The sequence below is a fragment of the Macrobrachium rosenbergii genome, chromosome 45 (assembly GCF_040412425.1).
Source record: "Macrobrachium rosenbergii isolate ZJJX-2024 chromosome 45, ASM4041242v1, whole genome shotgun sequence".
Classification (NCBI taxonomy): Eukaryota; Metazoa; Arthropoda; class Malacostraca; order Decapoda; family Palaemonidae; genus Macrobrachium; species Macrobrachium rosenbergii.
Window position 1 is genome coordinate 25477707 of NC_089785.1, and position 17500 is coordinate 25495206.

Consider the following 17500-nt stretch of genomic DNA (forward strand, 5'->3'; position numbering starts at 1 on the left):
GAGGGGGGGCGGGGGGGCGGGGGGTGCGTTTGTCTCCATTAAAGCTCATTGATTGTCTTATTCTCGTCTCATGTGTTTCCCTTTCCTTTTCACTTATTTTTTCTTTCGTTCTTTGTTTATTTGTTCGTTTATTTATCTATTTATTTATTTATTTGTTTATTTTATTCAGGTTTTGGGATGATTTATCAATGATTGGTTTTCTGTGGGTGTGTAATTTTATTTTGGGGGTTTTTGTGTGGAGATTATATATATATGTATATACGTATACATGTATACATATATACATATACATATACACACACACACACACACAGACGACCGTAACGTCACGTATCGTCCACTTCTTTTTTTCTACTTTTAGCATGTATGTGGTATCGACCGTCAGTGGTTCCAATTCACTCCTTTGCTCACTAACTGTCTTGACCTCATAGGAAGTGGACGGGAGAGAGAGAGAGAGAGAGAGAGAGAGAGAGAGAGAGAGAGAGAGAGAGAGAGATAATGTCATTGTAAGTTTGGACGGTGTTAATTAATGCGATTTTGTCACTAACAAAAATAGTGTATAATGAAGTGAGGTGATATTGTGATTCATTGTAAGTTGGGACTGTTTTTTTTTTTGGTGATTGTGTCATTGTAAGCGTCGTGGATTCTATAATGATTTTTGTGTTTTTATATATGATAAATGACTCGCAAGTGTCATTAAAAGTCGATGATTATGCGTCATTGTTAGCAATGGAGGCTTACAAGTTTCATTATGAATTTAAAAAATTATAATGATTGTGTGTCTTTGTAAATAATGAATGAATTAAAAGTGCCATTATAAATATCGAAGACTTTATAACGATTGCTTCATTATAAAAATAATAAAGTATTACAGTGAAAATCTTGATGATTAAGTCATTATAAAAGACGATCATATAATGACTATATGTCATTATAAACATCATAAGAGTTATGGTGACCATACGGAAAACAGTGATATATATACAATGGTCATTTGTTGTGTGTCATTATAAATTGTGTATCGTTATAAACATCAAAGTTCTTATAATGAAACCTCATTATCACTTGACATCATTGGAGGTACGGATCTAAGTTTTCATTATATTGTCTTTTATCAACTTCATTTTCAAAACATAAGCAATACAGGTTAATGTATATAACTGTATCAATCGAATATATAATGAAGTTTCATTATTTATGGCTGGTGTTAGCTGCTTTTAAAAAGGCAGAAAATCATTGTATTTATATATATACTCAAAAGTGAAACATCTTTGGATATTACAATGAACAGACACGTCAAGCAACTCTCTGAAACATCATCATACATCATTATAAGCGTCGAGAAACATAGAATAATCTTTCATGAAACATTGGTGTTTACATTATAACAAAAACTTCAATATTCCTATTTGCTTATTCAATTTAAGTTTCTCAAACCATACAATGATTCATTCACAGGCAAGGCTGGACAGTTACAATGTAAAATTACAATGTAAACATCATATCTCCCAAATTGCTACAGTAAATTAAACGAAAAGTCACTCATTATATTCGAAAATATACCTTACACCGAATATCCTCAACCCAATTGCGTTACCTAATGACAAAGTTGCGTCCGCAAAGCCCGGCTGATTGCGTCATAGAAGTGACGCTTGCGTCATCTGTCGGCAGTTCCCGCAAGCTTTGACCCCAGAAGGATGAACTCGCCAGGTGTCAAACTGGGCCACCTAATCAAACGTGTTGTTGTCAAGGTAGGTTGCTGTGATGTGGTTGATTTCATTGATAATGTTCCAAAAACGTTTTCGTTTACACTTTTGGAAGCTTAAAACATTTAAAATGTTCCAAAACGTTTTGTTTACAGTTTTGGGAAGGCCACGGGTTTCAAAAAGTTTGTTTTTGGAAGCTAAATTCGTTGAAAATCTTCCAAAACCTCTTGTTTACATTTGGGCTTCCAAAACCTTTTGTTTACAGTTTTGGGAAGACACGGGCTTCGATACGTTTGTTTTGGAAGCCTAAATCATTTAAAAGCTTCCCAACCTTTAGTTAAAATGTTCCAAAAACTTTTGTTTACAGTTTTGGGAAATAACAGGCTTCAAAAAGTTTGTTTTAGAAGCTGAAATCATTTACAATATTCCAAAAACATTTTGTTTAAAGGAGTGGGAAGGCCACATGTTTCAAAAAGTTTGTTTTGAAAGCTTAAATCATTTGAAATGTTCCAAAAAGTTTTGTTTACAGTTTTGGGAAATAACAGGTTTCAAATGTTCGTTTTCGAAGCTTAAATCATTGAAAATCTTCCAAAACGTTTTTTTTACAGTTTTGGGAAATAACAGGCTTCAAAACCTTTATTTTGAAAGCTTAAATCTTGAAGTTTGTTCACGTTGAAATATGAATTATTTCTTCGAATTTAGGCAATAAAATTATATTTGTTTGATATTATCAAAAATAATAATAATTAGGGCTTGCTTACTTCTTCGGATTTGGGCAAGAGAATGCTATTTGCTTTACATTAAAAAAATATAATAATCATGATTTGTTTATTTTTTTAGGCTTGGCATAGAAAATATTATTTGTTTTGCATTAAAAAGATAACTATTGCTTACTGAATTCCTGAACGAAAATTTTTCTGGCTATATTTCCAATATCTTCTTAATATTTCGTCCACAAACTGACGAAAATATTCCGAAAATAACTGAAATATTTCTCAGATTTGGTTCACAAGTGCAATAATGATAATTTGCAAGGAGCAAAATTATATATTCAGATGTTGCGAGTGTTTTCTCGGTGTAGTATTAATTGTGAAACAAACAAGTCGAGTTTTCTGTACAGCGTGTAACCAAAGCCACCGAAAATCGATCTATCTTCCGGTGGTCTCGGTATAATGCTGTATGAGCCGCGGCCCGTGAAACTTTAACAACGGCCCGGTGGTGGCCTGGCATATATCGTTCCAGCGGCACGATTATGGCTAACTTTAACCTTAAATAAAATAAAAAATGTTGAGGCTAGAGGGCTGTAATTTGGTATGTCTGATGATTGGAGGGTGGATGATCAACATACCAATTTGCAGCCCTCTAGCCTCAGTAAATTTTAAGATCTGGGGGCTGAAAAAAATAAAGTGCGGACGGCCATAGTTTTCGTTTCAGAAAACTAAGAAGGGAAAGAATATATAATTAATTCTTAATCAGAAATATAATTACGTCAGGGTATTTATCAGGATTTTTTTAACAGCAATAATTACAAGTATTATGGTTAAGTTCTAGAAAAGTATAATTTACAAAAATCATTACACGCAAGAATTTGTTTCTTCCAAACATCGATAAAACAAATGGCTGGCGCAGGATGTGACAAGTCGATGTATGTGTGGTTATTCTCTCTCTCTCTCTCTCTCTCTCTCTCTCTCTCTCTCTCTCTCTCTCTCTCTCTCTGTATGTATGTATGTATGTATGTATGTATGTATGTATGTATGTATGTATGTATGTATGTATGTATGTATGTATGTATGTATGTATGTATAGATTATATTATATATTATTATTATTATTATTATTATTATTATTATTATTATTATTATTATTATTTCCTTCAACCCTCCCACAGAAGAATATTTTAATAAAAAAAAAACTCTAAAATAAAAAAACTAACAAACGCCAATAACTATGACAACCCACTCCTTTCCAACCAACCTAACCGGCAACTTACAACATTCCTAGCAACCAGGAATAACCAGTATGTGAGAATTGTGGGTCATTGTGACAATTCGCCACACACACACACACGCACACGCAGTCAATTGTATGACATATTGCATTAAGAAAATTATGGGGAGAGTGCAGTCGGGCCTTCTCTGCTAAATAATAAATCATATTTCTTTTGTGGAATCATAACGCTTCTGTGGTAGTATTGGTGGGTTGGGATGCGTGGTTGTATGTATGTATGTATGTATGTATGTATGTATGTATGTATGTATGTATGTATGTATGTATATATGTATATATATATATATATGTATGTATATATATATATATATATATATATATATATATATATATATATATATATATATATATATATATATATATATATTATATACATATATGTATACATATACATATATAAATATACATTATGTATACATGCAATATAACTTTCAGTGCACATAAACTTACGACAAACAGATGTATACAAAAGCTCATATATTCTCGCCTTAACACAGTATACATATACATACTCCCAGTATGTGCATATACATAAATAACTGTAGGGCCTCACAAACACACACACACACACACACACACACACGCGCGCGCAATCAGGCAACGAACAAAGACGCACAATCAAGTTAAATCCGGCAAAGATCCGTTACTCCTGATTCATTCACAAAAGAATGAATAATTCTACGCTTCGCGCCATAAAAATCTGTAATAAGAATATTTGATGTTAATTATATATCTTTTTTGACGTCCTCCTCAACTGAATGAATTGCCAATGACGATTGACTGGTTTGATATGTGGTTGCGGGGATAGATAGACATACGCACATATATATATATATATACAGGGAGGGAGAGAGAGAGAGAGAGAGAGAGAGAGAGAGAGAGAGAGAGAGAGAGAGAGAGAGAGAGAGAGAGAGAGAGGAATTGCCAATGACAATTGAGTGGTTTGATATGTGCTTATGAGGATAGATACACATACACACATATATATATATATATATATATATATATATATATATATATATATATATATATATATACAGAGAGAGAGAGAGAGAGAGAGAGAGAGAGAGAGAGAGAGAAAAGCATCTATATTATTATGGCTTCACAACACAGTTCATGGAATAACCCCACACCAATCTCCCAGTCACCTCTCCCCCCGCCCCCCGCTCCTCCCCGACCAAAACCCAACATTCAACAGGTTGCTTGCTCCGAATGCAACCCTGCATCGGAACTTTCCGTTGCATGTTCACAGTCCCATTGCCACCTGCTCGGAATTTTCCACGGCTCGTGTTGTGTCTGCCGGGTCCATTCAAGTCCCTCCTTGCAATTCAGCGCAATCTAGTCTTGCAATCTTGCTTTTGCATGCTCGAAGTTTCGGGCGAAACTGGCGCTTCGTGTTAGACTCTCAGGAGTTAGCTAAACGGTCTTCCTTCTTTCTAGTCACGAGATCCAGTGGATTAAAGGGTTTATGAGCGAGGCAATGAGAGGGTTAGAAGAGTTAGACCCAGGTATCACTGAGTCAATGGAGTGGCGAGAAGTGTCGTGAAGGAATTGGGGAGTTTTAGTAGCCAGGAAGGACCGGCGGAGTGCGCGATAGAGAGAGGTGAGTGGCTTATTGTGTGTACAGTAGGGTTGGGGAGTATGGGTTAGGATAGGTGACCAGGGGCTGAAGGGGGTAGTTTTGGGGGGGAATTGGGGAGTTTTAGTAGCCAGAAAGGACCGGCGGAGTGCACGGTAGAGCGAGGTGAGTGGCTTATTGTGTGTACAGTAGGGTTGGGGGGTATCAGACCATTCACTGTATCTGTTATCCTTCCATGATTTATTTTCATTGTCAAATTTTTATTCTGGGGGGGTCAAGCCCCCACTTGCCTGATCCCAACCTCAACACACCCCCCCCCCCACCAACACACACCTCGATTACTCTTATCGAAGAGAAAGTCAAGAGAAAAAGTATTTATTTGAATAATTCGAAATTTTCTAAATCATTTCCGTGACAAAATTATTATTATTATTATTATTATTATTATTATTATTATTATTATTATTATTATTATTATTATTATTATTATTATCTTCCCTGTTAGCATTTTTCCCTAAGATGTTCTACTTACTTTTTAATCATAAATAAATATTATTATTATTATTATTAGTAGTAGTAGTAGTAGTAGTAGTAGTAGTAGTAGTAGTAGTAGTAGTAGTAAAAAGACCTTCTTTAACACAGGTTCTGTTAAACAAAAATGGCAGTTTCAACAGCATTTACCATATAAAATAAATGCTGTTGGAACTGCCATTTTGTTTAACAAACCCTGTATTATTATTATTATTATTATTATTATTATTATTATTATTATTATTATTATTATTATTATTATTATTATTATTATTACCACCTGAAGTCGCAGCTAGCAACACCAGTAGCATACCTCAGTATGAGTAACAGCTTCCATCCTCCGCAGTAAAACTAAGAGGCCTCTAACGACCTCCTCCTCCGAAGGAGCAGTTTATAGACACTCAAGGCCCCGTCGAAGAACCCCCATAAAAAAGAACTTCCAGGGCCATAAACGGCCTCTGTTGACAAACACCGAGGGAGAGAGATAAGCTGTGTTTGGCGGGCTATTGGTTTTGGTCTGACAGTCTTAGAGGGGATCATTGTAAGGGGAGAGAGTGGCTTTGGAAAGGATCCTGGAAGCTCCCTGGAAGCTCTCTGGAATCCACTGGAAGGAGCCCTCTGGAAATTCCCCTATCCACTTTCTTTTGGAGATACGAGTTGTAAACCCCTGGACGCTCACTGAAGAGACCCTGAAAAAACCTGGAAGCCCTCTGGGAACCATCTGGAAACCCCCTGGAAGCCCCTGGAATCCTTCTGGAAGCCCCCTGGTAACCCTCTGGAAGCCCCTTACCACTGTCCTTTGAATGTGCAAGGAAACTATTTGGATGCTCCCTGGAAGCCCCCTGGAAGCCCTCTGGAACCCCCTGGAAGCCCTCTGGAAGCCCTCTGGAAGCCCCTGGAAGCCATCTGGAACCCCTAGAAGCCCTCTGGAACCCCTGGAAGCCCTCTGGAACCCCTGGAAGCCCCCTGGAAGCCCTCTGGAACCCCTGGAAGCCCTCTGGAACCCCTGGAAGCCCCTGGAAGCCATCTGGAAGGCCCTGGAAGCCCTCTGGAACCCCTGGAAGCCATCTGGAAGCCCCCTGGAAGCCCTCTGGAACCCCCTGGAAGCCACCTGGAACCCCACTGGAAGCCCTGTGGGAGACCCTTGGAGGAACCTGGAAGCCACCTGGAAGCTTTCTACAAAACCCCTAAAATCCACCTGGAAGCCCTGGAAGTCCTCTAGAAGCCCCCTGGAAGCCTTTTGGAAGCCAGTGAGAAACTCCCTAGAAGCCCTCTAGAAGCTCCCTGTAAGCCCCTTGGAATCCCCCAGAGAGTCCCTGGAAGCCCAATAGAAGTCCCCTTAAAGCCGACTGTAAGCCCTCTCCAAAATAATAATAATAATAATAATAATAATAATAATAATAATAATAATAATAATAATAATAATAATAATAATAATAATAATAATGATAATAATAATAATAACATCTCTTACATTAATTACTATCACTAATTTTAGGACAAGATAATGAGAATAGAAAAGGAATTTGGTTATAAAGATTGTGTTGTGAATGGTTCCGATTTAGAATGTGCTAATGTGTACTAATAAGCTCTTTGTATTCTTAGGTATCCAAAAGAACTGAAATTGTAAACAAATGTCTCTGGAAACTCGAATTTCGTTTTGCATAACAATAAATATTATTCATCTTTTATTTTCATTTTCTATGAATTCATGATAACAAAGATTTAAAAACCAAAACGGTAAGGCTGTTTTGGGGATTAAATTTGTTCTGGATGATCCAAAGGAAAAACGATTGAATGAATTTATTAAATTTACAATTTGGGAAAACAAGATTGATTGATTTTTTCTTTTTTGGGCATTCAGTAATTTCAGGATAGAAAAGGACTTAAAAGCAATAATAAAATACAAGATTGATTGAGTATCCTTTTTGTTTTGGGCCTTCAGTAATTTCAGGATAGAAAAGGACTCAAAAGCAAGAATAAAATACAAGATTGATTGAGTTTCCTTTATGTTTTTGGTCTTAAATATTTTCAAGATAAGAAAGGGCTTGAAAGGCAAGAATAAAACATAAGATTGATTGGGTTTTCTTTTTGTTTTTGGTCTTCAGTATTTTCGGGACACAAAAGGATTTAAAAGACAAGAATAAATCATCAAAATATCCTCGAAAAGATTCTCATATCCTTCAGGCTAATTCGGTACAAGCAGCAACAAAAACTGACTGACTTTCCCGTTTCCTTTCAGAAACTTCGAGTCAGGTAAAAACACCCTAGAACCCAACGTAAAATGCCAGGCCCTTCCCAACTCGTCTCGGACGACCCCCCCGAGATCGCAGCCTCCCCGAGGACCGAGCCCCCCGGGGGGATGCCGAACGTCACTCTGTACGAAGACAGGATCAGTGACTTCGGCTCCACCTCGCCCCCCCTCCATTCCAGCAGAAGCAACGATAGAAGGACTCCTCTCCTGAACCTCAGCCTTGCCGGCAGGAAATCGACCATCTGCAGCAGAGGTAGTCAGGATGGACTCAGCCAAGTATCCCTGTCCCTAGTATCCTTCAGGAAGGATTCCATAGACCCTGTGAGAGATTCCCAGCCTCAGATCATAGGGCTCGATCTCGAGGATGCCACTGATTCGATTCCAGGGCCGCCCTCGGCAAAGGATCAAGGGTAGGACTCAATCATTTCTGGTCTGTGTGTTGTCTTAGATTAGGGAACTCGCCACATTCTTATTTGTTTCCTTTCCCTAACGTCCCTTTCTATGGGTTCCTTGAATTCTGTTAAAGGTTAAAATGACAAAATGTATAGATTAATAATAATGATATATAGATTAATGATAATATATAGATCAATAGTAATACATTGCCTCATATAACTTTAAATAGATTCTGCTGTTTACTACCTTAACATGTAGCTAAACAAATTTTCAACGAATAGTGATGTAGAGAGAGAGAGAGAGAGAGAGAGAGAGAGAGAGAGAGAGAGAGAGAGAGAGAGAGAGAGAGAGAAAGGAAGTTCGAATCATGAAATATGGTTCACTGATTCAGCCTGGCATCCAATCAGACTTTTATTTTTTTAGATCAGGAACTACTTTTTCCAGACGGGAATCGTCATAAAAACTAGGCTGCTGTAAAAAAAAAAAAAAAAAAAAAACCTTCTGTCCAATTTTGTCATATTACACAGAGAAAAAGTCAAGACTATGAAAAATCCTCTGGTGCTAGAGTCAGGAACGAAAAATAGTTGGATTACTTTACTTTTATTTATTGCCAAGTTCATAATTGATGGAAAGAGTAAGTCGTACAGAAAAATAGAAAATATTGACTGCGAACTGACCGTGACATTCGATTAAATTCAATTGTACTTATATTAGCATAGGCAGTGAATTACATACCTGGTGGTTAGTGAATGTAGTGGGTTGCAATCAGTTTGTAGAAGGTCTCTGGGCTTGTAGCCTCATCCTGAATAATGGATAAGTTGGGAAATGGAAAGTTACCACCCTATGGAGCCACTTCTAGTAATATATATATATATATATATATATATATATATATATATATATATATATATATATATATATATATATATATATACATACATTCTATTCTTCCCTACAGATATGCATGGGTTGTAGTCCTCATGGTGTTCCTCTTAAACACGATAACATCAGGTTACGTGAAAAGCTTCGGAATCACCTACAGCCTCATACTGGATTACTTCCCAGAGGCCACAGGCTCCCAGTCAGGTTGGATTATGGGTCTCCTAGTTGGGTGCAGGGGACTGTTAGGTAAGTGTACATGTGTGTATCTTTGTTGCTACATCTCTAAAATATCAATGGAAATAAGAAGGATACTCTTCTGTATACTGAGACAACCTTAAAAAAGTGTAAAAGTGTACAACCAACCACCCCCAAATCTCCTCAGCTCCGGCCATGGGTGCCCTAACCGTGATCATCGGTCCTCGGAAGTGTGTCGTGACAGGAGGTCTCCTCTGCGTTGCCGGTTTCCTCCTGGCTGTCCCGGCCTTCAACATCCCTTACCTAGCTGTCACTTTGGGAGGTGTGGTAGGTGAGTAGGTTCCTCTGGAACCAACTGTTTCCTCAGTGTTAGGTGTGGCTGACATATCCCCCTACTAACATAGTGAGTAGGTTCCTCCGAATTCAACCAACAGTTTCCTTATTTAGTATTAGGTGTGATTGATTATAATCCTCTACTGACAAGGTCAGTAGGCTCCTCTGTAACCAGCTAATAGTTTACTTAACTGGTATTAAGTGTGGTTGATTATATCCCTCTATTAACATGGTGAGTAGGTTCCTCTGAAACTGACAGTCTCCTTAGTTAGTAATAGGAGTGGTTGATTATATCCTTCTGCTGTCAAGGTAAGTAGGTTCCTCTAAAACCAACAGTTTGTTTTCATTGGCCTGGCCAGTTTTGGAACCTTCTTCCTGTGCCTGTTTTTACAGGCCCCTGGAACCTTGCATCCTTGTTTTCCTCAGGATTGAGCTAGGGAAGGGCACTAGGTTGCCAATGGCATTGATCTATGCCCTCAGAGAACACCCATCAAAATAACTCTAATGAATCCTTCCAGGCATAGGAATGTGCATGGCCGAGACTCCTGGATTCCTCCTGGTCACAGACTACTTCGACCTGAAGCGCGCCCTGGCCAACGGCTTCCGCGCTGCCGGAAACCCGACGGGCGGCTTCCTCTTCTCGCCCATGATAGTCTTCTTGCAGCAGTACTACGGCCTGAGGGGCGCCTTCTTCATCATCGCCGGGGTGATGCTCCAGCTGGTGCTGGTCGGGATGCTCCTGAGGCCCTACGACCTGCACGAGCGGCTCGTCCAGGCGAAGTACTGGAAAGAGAAGCAGAGGGACTGCAACGCGACCGACCTCCACCAGATCAGGAGGATTCAGCAGAGGGCCGCTGCCGCTGCTGCCACCCAGGGCGCCGGGGGGAAGAAGAAGCCGCTGGACTTCACGTTCCTGAAGAACCCCGCTTACCTGGTGTACCTCTTCACCATGATGTGCTCGGCCGCCGCGCTGCCCAACGCCATCTTCTACGCGTCCCTCTACGGCAGGGCGATCGGGCTGACCGACCTCCAGAATTCTGCCATCGCCTCCTACGTCTCCTGCTGTGACATTATCATAAGGCTCCTCTGTGGCGTCATCTTCAACAGAGAGAAGGCCAATAAGAGATATGGGTTTATTATAGGGTAATAATTATTCAATCAATTTCTGTTCATTATCAAACGCTTCTGCTGTTCACTGCTGAGAGGATTTATTTCTAAAATTGAGAAAAGGACACTGAAGAATATCTATTACTTCAAAAGGCTTCCTATTTATTCAAGTGCGAATACAACTCCGTGTGAAGGGTGTTCCATATTCAGAAGAAAATGGCAATATATTTAACATACTGCATCGTTTACGCTGAGTTATTTCCTATTTATGAGGCCGTTAAGGTTCAAATACGAAAGGAAGAGTCCTTAACTTTATAAGAGTTTCCAAAACGCGTAAAGATATTTTAGCAAAAATAAAACTGATACTAAAATGAACATAATGAGAGTTTTAAAAGTACCCAAAACAAAGAGATATGTTTAGGTTTCATCGATATTCACAGCATTCAAGTCGAGTCTTCCACTAATTATCTGTTAATTCTTTCATATGTGATGCTGAATCAGTTTAAATATACACTTATACTTCAATTTTAGCAATGGTGATAGTTAATTCCACTAATTATCTGTTAATTCTTTCATATGTGATGCTGAATCAATACTTCAATTTTAGCAATAATGATAGTTATAAGTAATAAACAAATTCTATTCAGGTAACCTTCAGGAGTTGTGTATCATAAAAAATGACAGCTAATAATAACAGAAATAAACCCTCAAAGACCAATAATAACAATAACAATAATAATAATAATAATAATAATAATAATAATAATAACAACCACTGCACTTTCCAGGTTACTGCTCGGTGGCATCGGGTGCCTGTCAGTGCCACTGTGCACCAACATGTGGCATCTTCTGGTCTTTGGCACCATGTACTCCCTCTGCATGGCCTTCTACTGGACGCTGGTCAACGTCCTCTTGGCTGACCAATTCGGGGGTGAGGCCATGGCCTCTACATGGGGGTTCTTCAGGATGTTCCAGGGAATCTGCAACTTCGTGTATCCATCCCTCTTGGGTAAGGCTTGGGGAACAGGTGGGGACTGAAGGGGACTGGTGGGGAGAGGTGGGGACTTTTTGGGACAGGTGGGAACTGGTGGGGATTGTGGAGACAGATGGGGATTAGTGGGAACAAGTGGGGATTGGTGGGAACAGGTGGGGACAAGTAGGGACAAGTGGGAACAGGTGGGGACTAGTGGGGATTGAAGGGGATTGGTGGGGGCAAGTAGGGACTAGTGGGAACAAGTGGGGGATTGAAGGGGATTGGTGGGGACAAATGAGGACAGTTGGGGATTCTTTGGGACTGGTGGAAACAGGTGGGGACTATTGGGAACAGGTGGGGACAGGTGGGGACTAGTAGAGAATGATGGAGACAAGTGGGGATAAGCTGGGACAAGTGGGAACAGGTGGAGACAAGTGGCGACTTTTGGGAACAAGTGGGGACAGATGGTGACAGATGAGGACTAGTGGGGACAGATGGGGACAGATGAGGACTAGTGGGGACATGTGAGAACAAGTGGGGACACGTGAGATCCTTGCTAATTGTGGGTACCCAATTGTTCTCTCGCATTCTGTTATAATTGATATATAGAGTATATATATATATATATATATATATATATATATATATATATATATATATATGTGTGTGTGTGTATGTATATATATATATATATAGATATAGATATATACATGCATATACATATGTATATAACTACCATTCAATTAAAGGTCACTCTCCTGCATAACCGTTCATTATGACTTAAATTACGGATGCAAATGACCAGTAAACGCTCTCGGAAGGGGGAACACTTTCGAGAAATATGACGACAAGAAATCGTTCAGGGAATTCGCTCAATGATAATGTCCCAATTACCTTGCACATGACTAATATATATTAAGAATAATGGAGATTACAGATGACAGCAGGAACAACCGTTTGCATAATATTCTCCAGTGTATCCTGTTCGGCTGTAATTTCTCTGTAATATTTCTGACGTGGCCAGAAAGTTTTCGAGTTAACTATACGTGTGTATGTGTATACGCACAATTGTAGGTGGCTTGTGCAAGTGTGTATGTATGTATGTATGTATGTATGTATGTATGTATGTATGTATGTATGTATGTATGTATGTATGTATGTATGTATATATATATATATAGAGAGAGAGAGAGAGAGGGGGAGAGAGAGAGAGAGGGGGAGAGAGAGAGAGAGAGATAAAATTAAATATTAAGCCTTACAAAAACCACGAACCACTATAAAAACAAATACACGAATATCTCAATTTCTGTGAATTTCATTTTTGCGTGTTATTCAAAATAACAAAAAACAGCATATCATGACGCCTGTCAGTTCATCACATTAGCCATTCTTAAAAAATATCATAGTAAGAGAATGTCTATCTTATCCAGAATTACTTCATAAAGTTTCAGAGTGACAATTTGTAGTGTTCTGTTTATGAATATGCAAATACAGAATGTTGTACAGTAACTTTACATAAATACATCATCTAACGAGGAAAGTCCCATAATATTGTCAAAATTATTGTCAAATGAAAATTCGTAAAAAAAAATTTTTGTTTAAATAAATTGTGAATGTACATGATTGCTCTTCTACTAGCCAAAGTACCTCCATTTGATGCATATAATTTTTTATATTAAAATATCTTATAATCCCAACTTTAAGATATTTTACGTTAAGATTTTAAAACAAGAGAAAATAACTGTCTTTATCTGCGAGTCAAAATTTCCAGTCGACCATAAAATCAAAATGGTCCCCTAAAATCTTCAAAATAAAACTCCCTGCTTATCTCTATTTTTCAGATCAAAATATTCTCGTATAAAAAGTTAAAATATCTTTTCAAAACCACCAAAGTAAAACTTGTCTATCATTATTTACAGATAAAAATATTCACGTAAAAAATTTTAAAATATCTTTTCAGGATCATCAATTTAAAACCTATTGGCTGTCACTAAAGATTAAAATATTTTATGAAAAACAAGTGAGAATATCTTTGCAAAATCATCAAAATAAAATACCTGGTCTATCATCATTTAAAGATAAACATACCCTCAAGAAAAGAGTGAAAATGTTTTCCCAAAGCATCACAGTACAGATCAAAATATCCTTATAAAAACACCAGGGTAACAAAACCAAGCAATACCACACGAAAACATCAATTTCAAGACACCTGCTTCCACAAGCATCAATTACCCAAGCGATAACGTATCCCCCTGCGATCTATGACCACCAACACTAACTACGTCACACACACACACACACACACACACCTGAGCCTTCCATCCATCGATTTCCAAGGTGTAGTGGTGAACGATCACGTGATCTGTGTGTGTGTGAAGTTTGAAGTTTGGAAAATTCCGTCGGGACTCATGGCTGAGGTTGGCGAATATCATTTTTCTAAGAAGGTTCCGAAGTGATCGATCGGTTTGGGGGGCAGGGGTTGGTTTGAGCATGAAGGAACGAGGCTTTGGTCTGAGTTGAGAAAAGACTGGATGTAGTTTTTCAAATCGTATGATGTTTTGGGGGCACGGTGGATTGTGCGTCTGAATTGTATGAAATACAGACTAATGAGACATTGGGTCAGAAGACTTAACTACTCTCCAGTGGATTGTGGGTCTGAATTGTATGAAATACAGACTGAAGAGACATTAGGTCAGAAGACTTAACTACTTTCCAGTGGATTGTGGGTCTGAATTGTATGAAATACAGACTGAAGAGACATTAGGTCAGCAGAAGAATCTACATTCCAGTGGATTGTGGGTCTGAATTGTATGAAATACAGACTAAAGAGACATTAGGTCAGAAGAGAAAACTACTCTCCAGTGGATTGTGGGTCTGAATTGTATGAAATACAGACTGAAGAGACATTAGGTCAGAAGACTTAACTACTTTCCAGTGGATTGTGGGTCTGAATTGTATGAAATACAGACTGAAGAGACATTAGGTCAGCAGAAGAATCTACATTCCAGTGGATTGTGGGTCTGAATTGTATGAAATACAGACTAAAGAGACATTAGGTCAGAAGAGAAAACTACTCTCCAGTGGATTGTGGGTCTGAATTGTATGAAATACAGACTAAAGAGACATTACGTCAGAAGAGTAAACTACATTCCAGTGGATTGTGGGTCTGAATTGCATGAAATACAGACTGAAGAAACATTAGGTCTGCAGAAGAATCTACATTCCAGTGGATTGTGGGCCTGAATTGTATGAAATACAGACCTAAAGAGACATTAGATCAGAAGAGAAAACTACTTTCCAATGGATTGTGGCTCTGAATTGTAAGAAATAAAAATTACAAAACAGATCTTATGCCCAAAGATGAACCTAGATTCCAATGGATTGTGGGTCTGAAGAGGAAGCTAGATTCCAGTTGATTGTGGGTCTGAATTGTATGTATAGACTGAGGAAACACAGATTAGATAGACCTTAGGCCTGAATAGGAAACTAGATCCCAATAGACTGTAAGTTAGAATTGTAGGAAATATAGATTAGACAGATTGTAAGTCTGAACAGGAAACTAGACTCCAATGGATTGTGGGTCAGAATTGTAGGAAATGCAAATTAGATAGATCTTAGCTCTGAAGAGAGTTAAATAGATTAAGTACATTGTGTATCCAAGGTGAAAAAATAAAATTAGATATATCTCAATTCAAAATAAAGTACCTGGAATATAATTCTGAAGTGAGGAAAAACATTTGATATTTTGGATATAGTGTATACCTCAGTACTAGAGAAAGTTAGATATATCATATATTTAGAATCATATAACACAATCAGATATATTCTATATATGAGATAAGGAAAATGAATTAGATATATTGTGCTTCTATAGAGAGAAAAACAGTTCAAATATAATCTATGTTTAAAGTGAGAAACGAACAGAATAAACTAATTACTTGTGTGGAAAGTAAAATAACATAGTCTTTGCAATAAATAAATAAATAAATAAAACACTATAAAATCTCCCTTCTACTCACACCTTTTAACCTAAAATTGTTAATAAACCCACCTCATAAAATCAGCCTTTTTCCTTCCCCTTCTTTAATGCCATCACATTTTATTCCAGGTCTTGCAATGGACGTGAGTGGAGGGGTCTCTCTCCCCTACATTTTAATGGGCTCCCTACTGATATTGGCAGCCCTAATATTTGCAACGCAGCCCCTAGTTGCTAAACTCCCCGGGTCAAAGATCATTTTGTAGGGGATCACGTCGGGGTGGAAGTTGCTGAGGATAACTTCCACAGGAAGTTATTGGTGATGTTTGAACTTCTTCTCTAAAAGTTCCCAAATGGAAGGTTGTGTTATTGGGATTCATTTTAGGAAGTTATTGATGTCTTAACTTCTTCTCAGATACTTCCCAAATGAAAGGTTTTGTTATAGTGTGACAAGGAAGTTGTTGTTGATGTTGTAACTTCTCTAAAACTTCCCAAATGAAATGTTTTGTTATAGTGACACAAGGAAGTTGTTGTTGATGTTGTAACTTCTCTAAAACCTCCCAAATGAAAGGGTGTGTTATGGTGACACAAGGAAGTTGTTGGTGAGGTTTTAAATTCTTCTCTAAGACTTTCCAAATGAAAGGTTGTGTTATTGTGACTCATTTTATTAAGTTCGTGATGTTTTAATTTCTCTAAAACTTCCCAAATGAAAGGTTGTGTTATTGTGACTCATTTTAAGAAGTTCGTGATGTTTTAACTTCTCTAAAACTTCCCAAATGAAACGTTTTGTTATAGTGACACAAAGAAGTTGTTGGTGACGTATCAACTTCCTCTGGAAAACTTCCTAAATGAGAGATTTTGTTATAATAACACAAGGAAGTTTTTGGTGATGTTTTAACTTCTCGAAAACTTCCCAAACGAAAGGCTGTGTTATTGTGACTCATTTGAGAAGTTCTTGATGTTTCAACTTCTCGAAAATTTTCTGGATGGATGAGGCTGATTGTGACACAGATCAGGAAGTTATTAGTGATGTCTTAACTTCTCTGAAACTTCCCCAATGAAAGATTATGTGATACTAACACAGATCAGGAAGTTGTCAGTGATATTTAACTCGTCTAAAACTTCCAGGAAGTTATTAGTGATATCAAATGTCCAAAACTTCCCGGATTGCAGATCACGTTCTAGTGACGTAGATTATGAAGTTATTGGTGATAACTTCACCCGTCCAAAACTTCCTGGATCGAGAAAGTTCATTTCAGTGATATATTGATATATCACTGAATTCTCCAGGAGGTTGTACATAAGTTTATCAGGCGTCACAAACGCCAGGGTCACCCGCAACGAAACAGACTCCCCCAAAATGCCACAGTGCCTTAGTTAATCTGGATGGTTGATGTACCTGGTTGTTAGTCTAGTGTGGTGTACATATAGAGCATTTTATAACTGATGTATGTATATCAGCCTTGTATATTATGCAAAATTGATATATATATTATATTATATTATATATATACTTTGTATGTGTGTGTTTCTACATAACTCATAGATAGTGATATGTTAT

The 17500-nt window shown here is 38.0% G+C and overlaps 1 protein-coding gene across 1 annotated transcript; it reads left to right on the plus strand.

Annotated features, from left to right (window-relative positions):
* Positions 1-1315: 1315 nt before the first annotated feature.
* Positions 1316-17410, plus strand: LOC136829804 (monocarboxylate transporter 12-like). Its single transcript, XM_067088750.1, has 7 exons — positions 1316-1751; positions 8066-8487; positions 9432-9601; positions 9738-9881; positions 10402-11026; positions 11779-11999; positions 16072-17410. The coding sequence occupies exons 2-7, from the start codon at positions 8108-8110 to the stop codon at positions 16203-16205; spliced, it is 1674 nt and encodes a 557-aa protein (XP_066944851.1). The 5' UTR covers positions 1316-1751; positions 8066-8107; the 3' UTR covers positions 16206-17410.
* Positions 17411-17500: the final 90 nt, after the last annotated feature.